The sequence below is a fragment of the Phaethon aethereus genome, assembly GCF_964289735.1.
Source record: "Phaethon aethereus genome assembly, chromosome: 1".
NCBI lineage: Eukaryota > Metazoa > Chordata > Aves > Phaethontiformes > Phaethontidae > Phaethon > Phaethon aethereus.
Window position 1 is genome coordinate 210,653,523 of NC_138575.1, and position 16,295 is coordinate 210,669,817.

Below are 16,295 nucleotides of genomic sequence, written 5' to 3' on the forward strand. Positions count from 1 at the left end.
GCTAATTATTCCAAAGTCACAAAGCTAATTGTACAGCGAGAGTTTGCTTTGGAACATCTTTCATGAATAATCACTGCTGATTTTTGCATGTTTTTTCATAATTTAATTTAGAAAGGACAGGATGTTTTTAAGGAACAGGACAATAGTTGTGCAGCTCCAGTGGCTTCATTTTCCTGTGTGGAAATCGGTGGCACGCTCCTTCTGGGACCGGCGCTGCTGTTCGTGCACATGGCGGTTAAGCTTAAGCCCCCCTGATAGAAGTGTTTAAGGGTCATTTGTTATGGAGAACCTCAGACTTTATGTTAGGGGCACAAAATATTTAGTATGCAAATCCAATACAGCTGTTGATGAATAACTTAAGAGTCACCAACGCTGCGGTGCAGTTAGGGTCTTGAGAAAGTGTACAGCCATAGTTTCCAGATAGGTGGAGTATAACCATAAAGAGGAAAAGAAGAAAAGACAAGAAGCAACGGCTTTAAATTACAGAATCACAGAATCATTAAGGTTGGAAAAGACCTTTAAGATCAAGTCCAACCATCAACCCAACACCACCAAGCCCACTAAACCATGTCCCGAAGTGACACGTCTACGTGTTTTTTGAACACTTCCACTGATGGTGACTCCACCACCCCCCTGGGCAGCCTGTTCCAATGCTTGACCACTCTCTCAGTGAAGACATTTTTCCTAATATCTAGTCCAAACCTCCCCTGGTGCTACTTGAGGCCATTTCCTCTCGTCCTATCACTAAATTCCTGCAAGGGAAATTAAGGTTAGACATGAGGAAAACTTATTAATAAAACTAAAGGTCTGAAGAACTAAATGACCTGGAGAGATGGAGGAACCTCCAGAAGGGTCTTTGAGAGGAGGTTTGACCAATGTTGGTCAGGAATGGCATAGACAGTGCTGGTCCTGCCCCTGGTGAACCAGAGGAGCAGGCAGCCTCTCCTAGGTCCCCTTCACCCCTCTGGCTGTCAGCAGCCACGCTGTGAAAGCCTCCACAGTTTATCTTAGTTCAGTTTCTTATCCCCAATAAATCAAAAAAGTCCTCTGGCTCTTGTTACTCTATCAGCCTGTCCTGTACTAAATATATCATCCTCAAAGGGCGTTTCATGACTTCTAGCTGGGGTTTGTTGACCAAGGCTTGTACTGCGTGTGGTGTTCTCCTGCGGGCTCAGCAGCTGAGCAAGGCGGCCGTTTCATCGGGTTTCTAGAACAAGTCTTTAATTGGGTCTTGCTGGCTTGCGTGGACTGTGCTGTTCGTGCCAATATTTGGCACACAAAGTGCTTACACTGTTCTCAACACTGAGGATCCCACTAGATGCTGATATTGAAGAAAACAGCGTCTTGCTTATAATTTCCTGAGCATGGCTTTTTTTCTCTCCGCTTTCCGAACTTCCATTCAATCCAGTGAATGGCTAATTTTAGCATTGTGCCAGATGTTTTATTGCTGTTGTCTGTGTATCTTCAAGCTGGTTTATAAACCAATCGGGATTACATTTTTTGTTTTTTTCTGTCATATCCCTTGCCAAAATTCGTGCCGTTCATTCATGCAAAGTGCAGGGCGTGCAAAGCTGATCTAGCCAACGTGGTGTGATGGCTTCACCTCCTCAGTGGGCTGTAAAACACCCAGATGACCGTGAAAAAAGAACTTAATCCAGGCCTTGAAGATCTCATGTTGTGAGATAAAGTGAATTAATATGATATTCCTGATGCTGACTGAATTATGTGTCTGTTTTGCAGGAAAAAAGAGTACAAGTCTCCCCGCCACTGACAAGAGGACCAAGTGCCTTTATACCAGAGAACGAAGTAAGTTTGTGGTTAGCTGGGCCAGGCGGGTGGTAGCTTTTAAAATGGAAATACTGAAGGATGGTTTTATGATCCTGCTTGTCCCATGGTACCTGGATGAGCTCCTTTGCTAGCAAAAGTGATGGTTTCTCCAGAGCAGGCTCCAGTGGGTAAGAACCGCCCTGCCCTTTCACACAAGTGGTGCCGTTTGACATCTTTTCGGTCACCAGCACTCCTGGAGACAACCATGAGTGCCAGCTCTGCTCTTCTCGTGGGGGGTGATCACTTACTTATTACTCTTAATGCCAGGCCTAAGGGGAGGTATTTCCAGTATTGCAGCGGTATGTTTATATAGCACTCAGAGCAGTGTCTAACCTTCAGTTTGAGAGAACCTGAAAATATGACTAACTCCTTAGACTGTAACTCTGGTTTTTGAGAAGATTTATCGTTGAAAGGTACGGTTTGACGTCAAACTCAAGATTTCTACCCACAATTTAATGTTCAACTTAAGCCTTTATTTGCACCTTGCTGCAGTAAGTAGAAACTTTGCTATGGTGGTGTTCTCCTGTGATCTTAATCTTCACAGAATATTAGTTACTGATCAATTAAATATTTGTGATGGCCGGCTATAAAACCAGGACCCTTTTTTTTGTTTTGTCTTAAATAGTTGCTAAAGGCAGATAATTCACATGCAAGAGGGGCCAAAAAGGCATTTGGAAAGAGGAGATAGCTGCTGTTCTCTGAGTCTCTCTCCATTTATACACCAGGGAGGTTTGAATCTAAAAACAAACAGAGACAATGTAAACGCTGGCAACAAGAAAACGTAATGAAGCAAAAAGGAAGAGAATTCAAAAAGAATTTTAGACTTTAGACTTGAGAAGAGGGAAGCAGAATGAGTTCCAGCCAGCCAAGCTTGAGAAGACGACTTCCCCTTTCATATGAAATAGGAGAAGAAACTGAGATGCCAAACTTCATAATGACTTCATTTTTCTCATAAAGTCAGTAAGTGTATAAAAAGTAGAAAAATAAATGTAATTAAAATGATAACATTTTGGGAGAATAGTTAAAGAATTTATTTCACAGCCGATGCACTTGGTAAAGGTGCTAGCCAAGGGTGCAGGAGGAGTTGCTGAGTAGCTCTCAGAAAGGAGTAACTCCAGCGGTTACCCAGCAGAAGGGAACCTCCACCTGTATGGGTAAAACAGCTATTCAGTATCATGAACAGATGTTAAATATTGTTTGTTAAGCAAACGGCTATGTTTTCCCCCTGTTCCTGGGCATGAAATAATACAGTGGATAGGAAGGATGTAGTTAGAGATTAGTAACATACTGCATGTCTCACAAATCTTGATAATAACACTGCTTGTGTCAAAGCCTGCTTTATTGTCATAATGGAAGGAATATGGACAGAGCAATAACACCTTAATTGTAAAGATTCCTGTTAAAGTGCCGTAAGGCTTTACAAGCAGAATAAAAAAACATGTTTGTGGATCTGTGGATGGTAATAAATCAGGAGGAAGTACGTATATAGTATGAAGAGGATAGTGATATAGGTGGAGATAAATCTCAGAAGCAATAATGTGGCATATTGCTATGCCTAACACAGCAGCAGTGCAGTCCTACAGGATTATATTTCAATTTTGTCAGCAAAATTTCTTCTCCATAACTTGTACTGTTACAAGGAAAATGCCTGACAAGCTGGAGAAAATTAGAAACCTTACCAGAGACAGGAAAAGTATGATTACCCCAAGAAAGTACTAAATGAGACAAAGATCTCTTAAATACATGGGAGATACACTTGAATAACGAGGACTCCTTGGAGTAGAGTGAGGGACCCGCCTAGTGGATGAGGGAAAGGCTGTGGGTGTTGTCTACCTGGACTTTAGTAAAGCGTTTGACAGCGTCTCCCACAGCATTCTCCTGGAGAAACTGGCGGCTTGTGGCTTGGACGGGTTTACTCTTCGCTGGGTGAGGAACTGGCTGGATGGCCAAGCCCAGAGAGTTGTGGTGAATGGAGTTAAATCCAGCTGGCAGACGGTCACAAGTGGTGTTCCCCAGGGCTCGGTTCTGGGGCCAGTCTTGTTCAATATCTTTATTGATGATCTGGATGAGGGGATCGAGTGCTCCTTCAGTAAGTTTGCAGATGACACCAAGTTGGGTGGGAGTGTTGATCTGCTGCAGGATAGGAGGGCTCTGCAGCGGGATCTGGACAGGCTGGATCGATGGGCCAAGGTCAACTGTATGAGGCCAAGTGCCGGGTCCTGCACTTGGGTCACAACAACCCCATGCAACGCTACAGGCTTGGGGAGGAGTGGCTGGAGAGATGTCAGCGGAAAAGGACCTGGGGGTGCTGGTTGACAGCCGGCTGAACATGAGCCGGCAGTGTGCCCAGGTGGCCAAGAAGGCCAACAGTGTCCCTGCCTGTATCAGCACTAGTGTGGCCAGCAGGAGTAGGGGAGTGATTGTGCCCCTGTACTCAGCACTGGTGAGGCCACTCCTTGAATACTGTGTTCAGTTTTGGGCCCCTCACTAGAAGAAGAACATTGAGGTGTTGAGTGTGTGCAGAGAAGGGCAACGAAGCTGGTGAGGAGTCTGGAGCACAGGTCTTATGAGGACCAGTTGAGGGAACTGGGGTTGTTCAGTCTGGAGAAGAGGAGGCTGAGGGGAGACCTTATCGCTCTCTACAACTACCTGAAAGGGGGTTGTGGCGACGAGGGTGTTTGGTCTCTTCTCCCAAGTAACTAGTGATAGGACAAGAGGAAATGGCCTCAAGTTGCGCCAGTGGAGGTTTAGATTGGGTATTAGGAAAAATTTCTTCACCGAGAGGGTGGTCAAGCATTGGAACAGGCTGCCCAGGGAAGTGGTGGAGTCGCCATCTCTGGAAGTGTTCAAAAAACATGTGGATGTGGCGCTTCAGGACATGGTTTAGGAGACATGGTAGCGCTGGATTAATGGTTGGACTTGATGATCTTGAAGGTCCTTTCCAACCTTAGTGATTCTGTGATTCTGTGATATACCGTAATAAGTGAGATAAAATGATCTCTAATGTGTGAATAAACTTCTGATGGTAAAAACATTCTTAAGGAAAACTGAGGAGACATCCTTTTGGGTACAAAACACAGAAAAGCAGTCACAGTGAAGAGCTACACATGTAAAAATGATGGAGCTACCTAACTGTTTAGCTGCTTCTTACCTTTCTTTCTGGGCCCACAAATTAAAACAGGGAAGTACAGTGGTGAGAAGTGAAAATGTAGTATGTTGTTCATGTTTCTTTGTACATAACTTCTATGTAAGATTTGATGGAAAAATGTTTGAGACACGGTCCATTTATCAGCCCATCATAAAGAAGGCAGGCATCTTTTATATAGACTATTTCAGCAAAAGCATTGTGTCTTCTTGGCTTCAGGCACTTTCTGTCTTCATGTACAGTAAATCAGCTAAAATGTTTTCTCATTTCATGGTGTTTGCAATAGTAAACTGGCTGGTTTAATACTGTGCAGTTTCAGAATAAATACTGGGTATTCTAGTCTTGTGCTTGTAACGTCAGTGGTGAACATGTTGAGAATGGCTGTTCTTGGTGATAAACACTGAGTAATAGCACTAATCCTGTGTCAGGGCTTGCACTGCAAGAGCTACTGACTCTTTTGCTGTTTCATTTCATCTTGTGCCCAAGGTTTGGATTGGTTGGAATAATTAAAGAACAGCTTTTGTTTAAAGAAAGCATTAAATTCCTATTCTAAATAATACTTGAATGCTATGGACAAATTAGCATTTGATCTCCTCTTCAATTATACAAGCACAGAAGGGGTAGATTGCCAGGCTGTTTCTATAATTTGGTTACATAACCCAGTTCCTCTCCATTAATTTTGAAATTGGTTTTAGGGCTGAATGCTCAGGTGATGTGTGTCTATACAGGCTGGCTTCCATAAAGACTTTACTTTCCATTTAGTTCTTGCTTACTTCCAGCTCTCTGTACAGATTTGACTAAGCATCTGTGAGTTTAGCCATTTTGGAAAGATTTACAGAAAAACGTTTTTGTTTTTTTAGAAACATGTTAAGATAACAGAGGTACAGTGAAAAGTGCTCTTCAGTTCTCAGTGTACAAGTAGTATCTGTATGTGTATTCACACGCATGCAAGCATGTATATTTACAAATATACATCTGGATCTCTAGCTTTGCCTTTAAGTTTGTACACAAGCAAACCTTTCATTCTGCCATATGTTTCTCTCCAGGGCTAAAGCTGGAGAAAATCTCTTTATCTCTCAATTAATTTTTTCCACTTTATTTTTAAGGTTATGCAAGCAAATGGTTTGGATGAACGTACTAATCTTCTTGTGGAAGAATACTCTACATCTGGTCGCCTGGACAACATCACGCAGGTCATGAGCATCCATACTCAGTACCTGGAGTCTTTCCTCCGCAGCCAGTTCTATATGTTGCGCATGGATGGGCCCCTTCCTTTGCCCTATAGGCACTACATTGCTATAATGGTATGTAACAACAGACTAAGGTATTTTCTCCTGCAACCTTGAGTTCTGAGTTTGTTTTTTTTTAAAAAAAAGGAAGACCTTAGAAAAGGGAGACTAGTGTAATATTTTGGCAGGGGGTGAATTTTTGTAGTTGATTTTTATCAGAATAAAGCATGCCTAGCCAGAAGATTTTCAGTGAGAGGGGAGAATTGACAATGCACATGTTTCCCTGTTTCCCACGGTGATACACTTCTCACATGCCCACGAGAGTGAGGTTTTACAAAGAGCTGTTAAAATTGTGTAACCTTATTTCTGGATATTTAACGGTCGGTAGGGTGAGATGCAGTGGACTGCAGTCACAGTAAATTCCAGGTGGACACTAGGAAAACAATTTTTACCATGGGGGTGTTGAGGCATTGCAACAGGAGCCAAGAGAGGTTTTGTGATCCCCAAAGGTCTTGCCTGGACAAGGCTCTGAGCAACCTGATCTAAGTCAGCCCTACTGTGAGCAGGGTGTTGGACCAAATCTCCTCTAAAGATCTCTTCCAACCTAAATTAGATTATGTGATTCAGAATAAAGTACTCAAACGTATTTTTATTGGAGAATTCTCCATGTTGTATAGAAATGCGTTGCAATATAAACCACGGCCCTTTGGAATGAAATTGTATTTTTGTTTTGTGTTAGTAGCCTGTCTTCCACCTGCAGCAAAATCAGATTACATGCTAATGTGCTGCCCTTTTCCCTCTGTGTTTAATTATTGCAGGCTGCTGCCAGACATCAGTGTTCCTACCTAATAAACATGCACGTTGATGAGTTTTTGAAGACTGGCGGGATTGCAGAATGGTTGAACGGTTTGGAATACATTCCCCAAAGACTGAAAAATCTGAACGAAATAAACAAACTCCTTGCACACCGGCCCTGGCTGATCACGAAAGAGCACATTCAGGTACCTGTTAAGTCGTGCCCTGTAATACCAGTAAATGTCCAGTAATAAGAACTGCCAGGAACTGCGCAATTGTCTGGTTAGGCTTCATTACCTTGAGTTAAAAAATTCAGGGAAGTACTAGCGCGTTGAATAAGCCAATAAATTCTTCTGTGTGACAAAGCCAACAAGATTTACTTTTTAGAAATAGCATTGGCTAAAATAACCCCAAAAGAAAAGAGGTAATATATTAGGTGTCTCTTTTTTTATCCAGTGAGAGTTTGTGTGCAAGAGGAATATGCTATTACTGGAAGAAAGGAATTGGTCCCTTTTTAAAATACACAGTGTTTTATGGAAAAGCTAGGGGCCAAAAGATATTTTGTATTTACACTTTTTTTATTCTCATTTCAGAAACTTGTCAAGACTGGGGAAAATAATTGGTCTCTTCCTGAACTGGTGCATGCTGTTGTCCTGTTGGCACATTATCATGCCTTGGCAAGTTTTGTATTTGGTAGTGGCATTAATCCAGAGAGAGATCCGGATACATCTAATGGAGTCAGACTTATAGCAGTCAACAACTTCTGTGTCTGTGATCTTGCCAATGACAACAACATAGAAAACGCATCCCTCACAAGTAGCAACTTTGGGGTTAGTGTCGCAAGAAGATTCTTTTGCTTGCCTCTGTTTTGCATTAGAAAACTTTCTTCCATTCTTTCCTGTTTAAATTTCAGGGTAGTTTGAAAGTTTTTGTCTGCTTTACTGGAGCGTTTGAGTCTGGTAACTCTTACGTTAGATCTAGCAGTTTGCAGTGTAATCTGTTGAAAGCCACACTGTAATGGCAGATGGTAGTCAGAGCAATGTGATTTTGATAGTTAATCTCACAACCCCTTGGGCAAGACTAAAACTTTGCTTTCAGCTGAAAGCTTAAAGTCCCAGTTTCTTCAGATAGTGCGTTGCTGACCGGAGCATTGTGTCATCCATGTTCCTAACATGCGAGTGAAAAAAGAAATGGGAAAAAAAACCCAGAAGTCATAATAATAACAATAATTTTGACTTCAAGGCCTACAATCACAAAACAGGTCAATTCTGAAACACTTCCGTGTAGATGGGAGGAAATGTCTGAAATAAAATTATTTAATTCTTCACACTGGTGTTCCAGTCTTGAATCAACCGACAGAGAACTTTGATGACTAGTTAATTAACTTAAATGTGGAAATTCTTTTCTGAAAGTGGCTCTATAATGCTTTGAAGACATGTCATTGAATTAGTGCTGACTGATGAATTAGCCTCATCGCCTTTGATGGAAGATCAGGATTATGAGCAGAGTCACTAGATATATTTTTTTAAATTAGCAGTACAATGTGAATATGTGAACAAGTTCAATTGCCGTATTTTAAAATTCTGGGCTGTAAAACATGCTAGCTCAAATCACCGGCGTGTCTTATTCCCTGTTTGTAGTGGACAAAGGGTTGCTGCTGACTCTGTGCTGCTCGTTAAGCAGTGAGTAGCATACTAGAAAACGATTATAGCTATGGTCAGAACAGAATCAAAAGGAAAAGATGGAAAAGAAAAAACAATTTATCTTATGAAAAATCTGAATAATAAGTACAGATCACAGAACCCAAAACTTTGATATATTTTTAGTAAAAAGAGGCCTGTTTTCCTCACAAAAGCAAGAAAAAAGGTCAACATAACGGTTATTTTGATGACGTGTAATAAAAAGAAAAAAACCCCACTGATTTGCCGTCTCAGGTTGTGTTCATGCATTGCAGTGTTGCACTGTATCTCTTCAGAAACATATTTGCATTACTAGTAGACAGTAAATAGTTACCTTAATATTAAATTTAGTTCAAAGTTGCCTTAATATTAGTATTAAAATATTAATATTCAAACACTAGCTCTTCCACTGTTAATCCCACTGCAGTAGATTACCATGATAGGTTAGCGTAACACTTCCCAGCTCCCTTCTTCTCACTGTCTGAAAGCTGCTTGTCTACACTGTATGTGACAAAATGCATTCTGGCGTGAGTTTTGCTGTTTGCTGCTGCTGCTGTCTGTTTTTGAGAACGTTTGTTGTCAAGCATGAAATCTGAAGATGACACACGTTGTCTATCTTCTAATTTTGCAGAATGTCATGGTGTTTTTGCAGATTGCAGATTCTTTAAGTGAGCTGGAGGCCTTAATGGAAAGGATGAAGAGGCTACAAGAAGATAAAGAGGATGAAGAAGCCTCTCAGGAAGAAATGGCAACTCGCTTTGAAAAGGAGAAGAAAGAGAGTCTGCTAGTAATTAGTGGAGGTATTTGTGCTTTTCCAGTTCCCTTTTGTTTGTGCTTTGTAAGAACTAAACACTTGAGGCCAGTTCAGTGACTACAACTTTTTCTGTCCATTTCTTTATTCTGACTCTTGCTCTAGTAGGAGTGTAGTAAGGGTGGTCCTGTCACTTGCTTCATCTGCTTAAGATTACTTGATTGGCAAATAACACCATCCTTTTTGCTACTTGAAATTTAGCTTTTGTATATTTAAAAAAAGCCTGTAGGCTTCTTTTAAAAGTTGGGTGTAAATTTCTATTGCTTTATATGTTCTATAGCTTCAGATTACTTAATACATGTAAATATTCAGTAATAATTCACAGATTTAGGCTCTACAGTGCTTAGAACTTCAATGACACTCATAAGCAGCCTTCAGATACGACATTTAGTTCAGGGAGTAGATCGGGTTAAGACTCAACTTCTTTACCATTTACTGCCTACCTGGAAAGGACATTTCTAACTTACCATTCTGAGTGATCATACTACTGTGCTGGGATAGAGATTCCTAGGATGGTTTTTTTTTCTTAAATAATGTTCACAATTCTCAGCTGAAAGCTTCTTTTCCAGTATTCTTCCTATGCTCTGGAGGCCTTCATTTCTAACAAACCATACAATGAAATCTGTTTCCTATAGACGGGAAGGTGGGTTTTTTTCCAAAGAAAGTGTTTGGAGAAAGAATACTATTAAGAAAATCAGAATTTCCAAACACTTCTTCATAGTAGAGGCTACTTGAAGATAATAGCTTGTGTCATTTTAAGAAGTGACCCATAAAATGCTTTACAATTTAATGACACTGTTATTTGTGAATTTAGATCTCCGTAGTTTCAGACCAAATGTGTCCAAAGGTATCTAAATTTTTGTGCACTGAACCAGAAAGGGAGAAAGAATGTATTGTTCATCTGCAGAGATTTTTTTTTTGTGGCTCTCTAGGAACATGCAAAATCTCTGAAAGAAGATATATCCAGCAACGTCATTGTTGGATTTTAAGAAATGGACATTGTCCATTCTTGCTGTATTTTTCTTTGGTCAGGCAGTATCAACAGTGCAGATAAACTGACACCCATTGCAGTTTCATTGTCAAATCAGGACTTCCATGACTCTCTGCAACTTCAAACATACAAGGAAGAGGTGTTGTTTGGGACAGAAGGAGGGTTTTGATGTGGTTGCTGATAGTTTTGTTGACTTTCTTCCCTCTTTGCCTTTTGCTGGTTTGAGTTGAGGAGTCTGTATATATTGGGCCTTTACCCTTTCATGAAATTCAGTCCTTGTCAGGGGAGAAGACATCATTCTTCACTGAGTTTTTGCTGTAGCAGATGCTGTGCAAGCTTCTTCCTACGCAGTTATGTTTTGATTGTTTAATGGGGCAAAGAGGAGATAAAGCACTTCTGCAATTCTTAGATTAACTGACTTTTCAAGGTGCTAACAGTGGACATATGGCAACTGTTCTGTCAATGCATATGGAACAAGCCAGGGCTATAACATCAGGGTCAAATGCAGTCAGCTATGCAGTAGTCAACTTCAGCAGAGGTAGTTACACAATCAAGCCACCTGTTTATTCGCGAGGGAAAGATTGATTCCTGACAGAGAACCTGTGCTTGCTTAGTGACACATTTTGGAGCTCTTTGAAGATGCTTAGTTACTAGAGCTTCTGGCAGAATTTCAGCCTGATGTACTGCTGTAGAGCTCTTTGCTTTCATATAATCTTCAACTGATATTTACAAGTGGAGTGTTGCATTGCTTTCTGGTTGCTCATACTCCAGGTTATAGAACAGAGCTGGTGCAATTCCTGGCACCATACCTGCTCAGCATAGCAATCCTGTTGCCAAGGATACATTTTTCTGTTTCTTAGCCTAGTACAATGACTTTACTAACAGGATTCATCTTCCTGATTTAAGATAGCTAGCCTGCCCTAGAAGTCAACAGAGGTAAAAGCACACCTCCAGACAGAAGTTTAGTCCATCTTTTCCCATCTGTAGAAGTACGTTGAATGTCTGGTCTAGGCTGACATTTAGTTGGCTCAATGAAAGGGATGGATCCCATGCAAGCAGATTGGGATTGAAATGTTTCTTTCCTTTGTACCACTCTCTTCCTTTGCACAAATTCTAAAATCGTTCTCTAGTCCAGTAGTAGAGTGGTAGTTGGAAGTTGATGCTAACTCATGTGCTTGCCTAAAGCAAAGCATTTTGCCGTTTTATTCACAGCATTTGATGATGAAATAGTTTCTACAGATGTCTCCCGCTATATTGAAGATCCTGGATTTGGGTACAAAGACTTTGCAAGGCGAGGAGAAGACCATCTGCCAACATTCAGAGCTCAGGTACCACCTCTTTAAAGTACATTCACTCAAAGGATGTTTGTATATCTCATTGCAGGGCAAACAGCGTAAAGCAGTTGCAGTGGGGCATGCTTGTTGCATGCTTGTTGCATGCTCCTTTTCTTGTCCTGGTCCATTAAATAACTCGCAAGCTTCCGTAAATCTATCTGAGATGAGTCTTTTACTATTTGTACATCTCAGATGAGGGAATACTTAGCTTTCAGTCTTATTCCAGATATAGCCAGAATTAATGTTTGAAAACTGTAAAGCATATCACTAAACCTGGAATAAAAGTGAAAGGTAGAAAAGAATTTCTTTTCCATCCCTCCAGATGTTGTAGAAAAAATCCACTGGAAGGACCTTTTATTTCTGTCATTTTATCAAGTATTCTCTGCCCAGGGGTTATCAGTACATAAAGGTATATATGCCTATGAAAGCAATTTGCTGAGTATCGTTCTCATATATGCACCAAATCCCTGGACTTTCAATGTCGGAAAAGACAAGGAGTTCTTAAATATGATTAGTGAAGTTTTTGGCTATATTTGAATATATTTTTTTAGTGCTGCTGAAAGAACAGCATGTACATTTTACCTGTATATTGTCTTACATATTGGCATCTTTTTCCATGACCAGACTCATGAAATTCTTCATTATATATATAACAGGAGGGACATTCTAGGTGGTTCTGTTCCAGCTTATAGAGTAGATTAATCAGCAGTCTAGTAATAAATTGCAAGCAATAGAAGAAATCTTAAACAAATTTAAAGAACTTCAATTAAAAAAACAGTGTGTGTAGCAAACTTCATGGTCAGAAGATGTATCCAAGATTGTAAAATAGAGAATCCATGATCACTCTCAGGAAATGTATTTAGCTATATAGCAATCTCTGCTGATCTGGATAATTTACTCTGCAGTCTTTATATGAGCCTAAAGTCAGTAGGCACTGCCAAAAAGAGTAAGGCAGAGTCAGTGCCTGTAAATCAGACGTTCTGCTTAACTACTTTAGGAGCAGCAGGCTCCCATGGAAAGAAGCTCTACAGAAGTTGAAATTGGAACTAAAACATCTCTGCTCTTAAATAAACAGGACAGCTTCTGGCCTACATTCAGAGGAGTCACCTTGATAATTTAACTTCTTAGTATGTCCCGCTCTTAAGCAGTTAGATGTATATACCCACAGCTCCCCAAATGCTTTGCTATTAATGCTATTTAAATTGCAGTAGCATCCCAAAACCCTGCAATAAATCCAATCCTTAGTCTGATAAAACAAGACTGCCTTTATCTCTGTGGGTTTAAATTTAGTAATAGAAAAAGGTATTCCATACAGAGAAGAATGTCTTTAAACTTTTTTTTTTCCCTTTTTCATTGTTAGTATGGATTAACTGCTGTTAGTAGTAAACAGCGCTTTCCCCCTCCTGGGGCTTCTGGTTTTTGGAGGCTTTTGTGATGCCTCAGGTGTCCTGGACACCTTTGCACGGCTGGTAGGTACAATGTATTTCTCAGAAGCCTTACAGTCTTTTGGACTGGCATCTGGAGGCCAAATGTGATGTTGTGGCATGTTTTAGATGTCACTGAATGCCACTGTTAGGCTGCTACGTACTCTTCCCCACTAGCCTAATCAGGGGGCCAGGTCAGTAGACGTGCTCTAAAGTGCCTGGGTGAGGACCCTTGCCCAGCAGTACCTTTTGAAAACAGCCAGACACAGGAAGGACGTGGAGATGATGCCCTCGATTATAAAGATGGCATCAGTGATTGAATGATTGAACAGTTGCCAAGGATGTGGGCAAACTAACGTGTTCTGTATGACAGCAGCGTGGAGAGCTGTTGCATGCTGCTCTGAAGCAGTATTGTTCTCCACTGCTGATGCCATGCCACCACTCTGCAAAGGTTTCCCATTCCTGATATGAGCAGGCAAGGCAATCCTTGCAATCCAGGTGCTTGTCTAAGACCAAAGCAGCCTAGATTTTATTAGTTTGTTCTAAAGTTTATTGTTAGTTTTATTGTTTTGTTGACGGTTCAGCACTTTACCCAATGTTTGTACATCCTGGCTGGAAGTAAATACTCCATCTCTGCTCAGAGCTAAGCATCAAAGCCTCCAAGAGGAACAAGTTTTTAAATTTACAGGCCCATCCTACACAGCATGGCAGTGGTCAGAGAGGCACAGCAGGTGGTGGAAAATGGCCTCAGCACTTCAAGGAGAAGCTTGGGGTTTTTTCACCCCTAGGCTAATGATAGCCAGGTGAAGGTGGGGTGCTGTGATACGATACTTATTGCCAGGAAACCTTGGGGAATGGAGCAAGTGATACGGAAGAAGGATTCAAAGTGCATTTTTTTTTGAAGATAATAAAGTTATAACTAGCGGACGACAAAAGCTATTGAGCTATAGAGAGGATCAGATAGGGACTTTGCTCTGCTTGTACATTTATATATTTCCTTCTCTTCCTGCAGGACTACACTTGGGAAAATCATGGCTTTTCCCTTGTAAACAGGCTTTATTCCGATATTGGGCATCTACTCGATGAGAAGTTTCGGATGGTATATAACCTCACGTATAACACTATGGCAACACATGAAGATGTTGATACAACTACGCTAAGAAGAGCTTTATTTAACTATGTCCACTGTATGTATGGAATCAGGTATGGACGAAAATTCCCTGGTCAGGAGTGCATTTTAAACAAAATGAAAAATGAACCATGTGAAAAGCATGATTTTAGACTCCAGGTGTTAAAGCGGAGATGGTACCTCAATCTAGAAGTTAGAGTGGTTTTGCTCTCCTATCAGTATAACTTTTGCTTCCAGTGGAGAAAATTATTATGAATCAGGATGGAAATTATTACAGAAATGTCTTCTCTGAAGCCATCCTGTATCCTTTGTTCAGAAAAGACAGCATCCTAGTACTAAACCTTTCAGATCCTCTGTTATCAGTTGGCTTTCTAGCATGTATAATAAATGCTTCGGTTCCCAAATTTAAGACCATAATGCTGCAAAAGACCACGCTTTTAAAAACTTACATCCAACAGAGTGATTGCCTGTGTTAATTTAGGTATGATGACTATGATTATGGAGAAGTTAATCAGTTACTTGAACGCAGCCTGAAGGTTTACATAAAGACAGTGACCTGCTACCCAGAGAGAACTACCAAGCGCATGTATGATAGTTACTGGCGTCAGTTCAAGCACTCGGAGAAGGTACGTATTTCAAAGCCAAACTGGCTTCACAGAACCTCTGTGCTATTAAATGAAAATACAGCGACACCTCAAAATGGCAGTGTCTGTCGAGAGAACTGTTTTTAACAAGAGAAAAACAAATAAGATTAATTCATTGAGTGTTAGATACCAGTTTTGCCAAAATACTTCTTCATGTTGTGGAAATACTGATTCTTTTTATAGTTATATTATATATAGTTATAGTATATTATTTTGAGTAACTTCTCCATAAAATTGAACTGGTAACTGTAAAAGAAAAGTGGATAAACATGGGAATGCAGAAGTGGTCAACCATGCCAATATTTGGGAATGGGATCAAAAAAGACTTTAACTCATATATATATATATATATATGTAATCTTCATGGTGGTTTTCATCAATGAAAATAGCAGCGTGTCTTCAAATATCCAAGTAAATGCTTCCTGACAAGGGTTCAGTGCTTGTGTGCTTGCTAGCCTGTCTGGCATGTAAACTATTCCTTATTCTGTGCTCCTATGCAGTGGTCAAAGGTGGTAGTAAAGAAAACAAAATATAATTCATGAAGAATTAATACCATTAGGATACAAAAATGGTTTTATTGGGACTTCTCAGATGGAAGATTGCTTAAAGCAGCAGTTGAGGCTAGTTCCTTGCAGTCCTAGGATGCTGTCTCGTATTGGCACACTACACAGCTGTCTCAAGAGGAACTGGAGTCCTGCAGCAGGGTACAGGGAGAAAGGACATAGTTTCTTGCAGCGATACTTTACTAAAGGTTAGAAATTTTAGCCTAAATGAAGAAACAGTGTTGCATTCAGAGGGGAACTAAATGGCTGATTTAATTTTTAACAGGTTCATGTCAATCTACTTCTAATGGAAGCTCGTATGCAAGCTGAACTTCTGTATGCTCTTCGTGCCATAACTCGTCACTTAACCTGAAGCATTCGCTGGGCAGGAGTAAAGGAGTTTTTACCGAGTATGTAAAGACCTTTCAAAATAGATACACACCAGAAGCTGTTTGTGATGTAGCATCAGGTTATTCAATTCTCTAGTGTCAAAGTTTAGCCGTGCTTCTTGACGGCTGTAATGTGCAATGACGTGTTTTATTTTCTTGATGCTTAACATTACTAATGATAACAAAAGTAACACTGAGGAGCACTACTCTGCATTGTTTCCAGCTGGATTTCTGCACGATGGTCAGGATCCTGAAACTGTTTTTATTATATCCAATCCTAGCGCTTTGTTCGTTAAGCACCGGAGTGAAGTGCTTAGAGAATTCTTTTTCCAAGCAATCATTTCTCAGATTAGTGG

The 16,295-nt window shown here is 40.5% G+C and overlaps 1 protein-coding gene across 2 annotated transcripts; it reads left to right on the forward strand.

The window, feature by feature from the left end:
• Positions 1 to 1,761: 1,761 nt before the first annotated feature.
• Positions 1,762 to 15,923, forward strand: SESN3 (sestrin 3; the record flags this gene model as incomplete). 2 transcript variants are annotated; one of them, XM_082002910.1, is made up of 9 exons in its annotated part: positions 1,762 to 1,806; positions 6,079 to 6,276; positions 7,020 to 7,202; positions 7,590 to 7,826; positions 9,328 to 9,502; positions 11,690 to 11,805; positions 14,248 to 14,438; positions 14,846 to 14,990; positions 15,837 to 15,923. In XM_082002910.1, the coding sequence occupies 8 exons, from the start codon at positions 6,082 to 6,084 to the stop codon at positions 15,921 to 15,923; spliced, it is 1,329 nt and encodes a 442-aa protein (XP_081859036.1). The 2 variants fall into 2 exon arrangements, with proteins under 2 accessions (XP_081859036.1, XP_081859035.1); XM_082002909.1 differs by lacking the exons at positions 1,762 to 1,806; positions 7,020 to 7,202 and having other exon boundaries at positions 6,169 to 6,276.
• Positions 15,924 to 16,295: the final 372 nt, after the last annotated feature.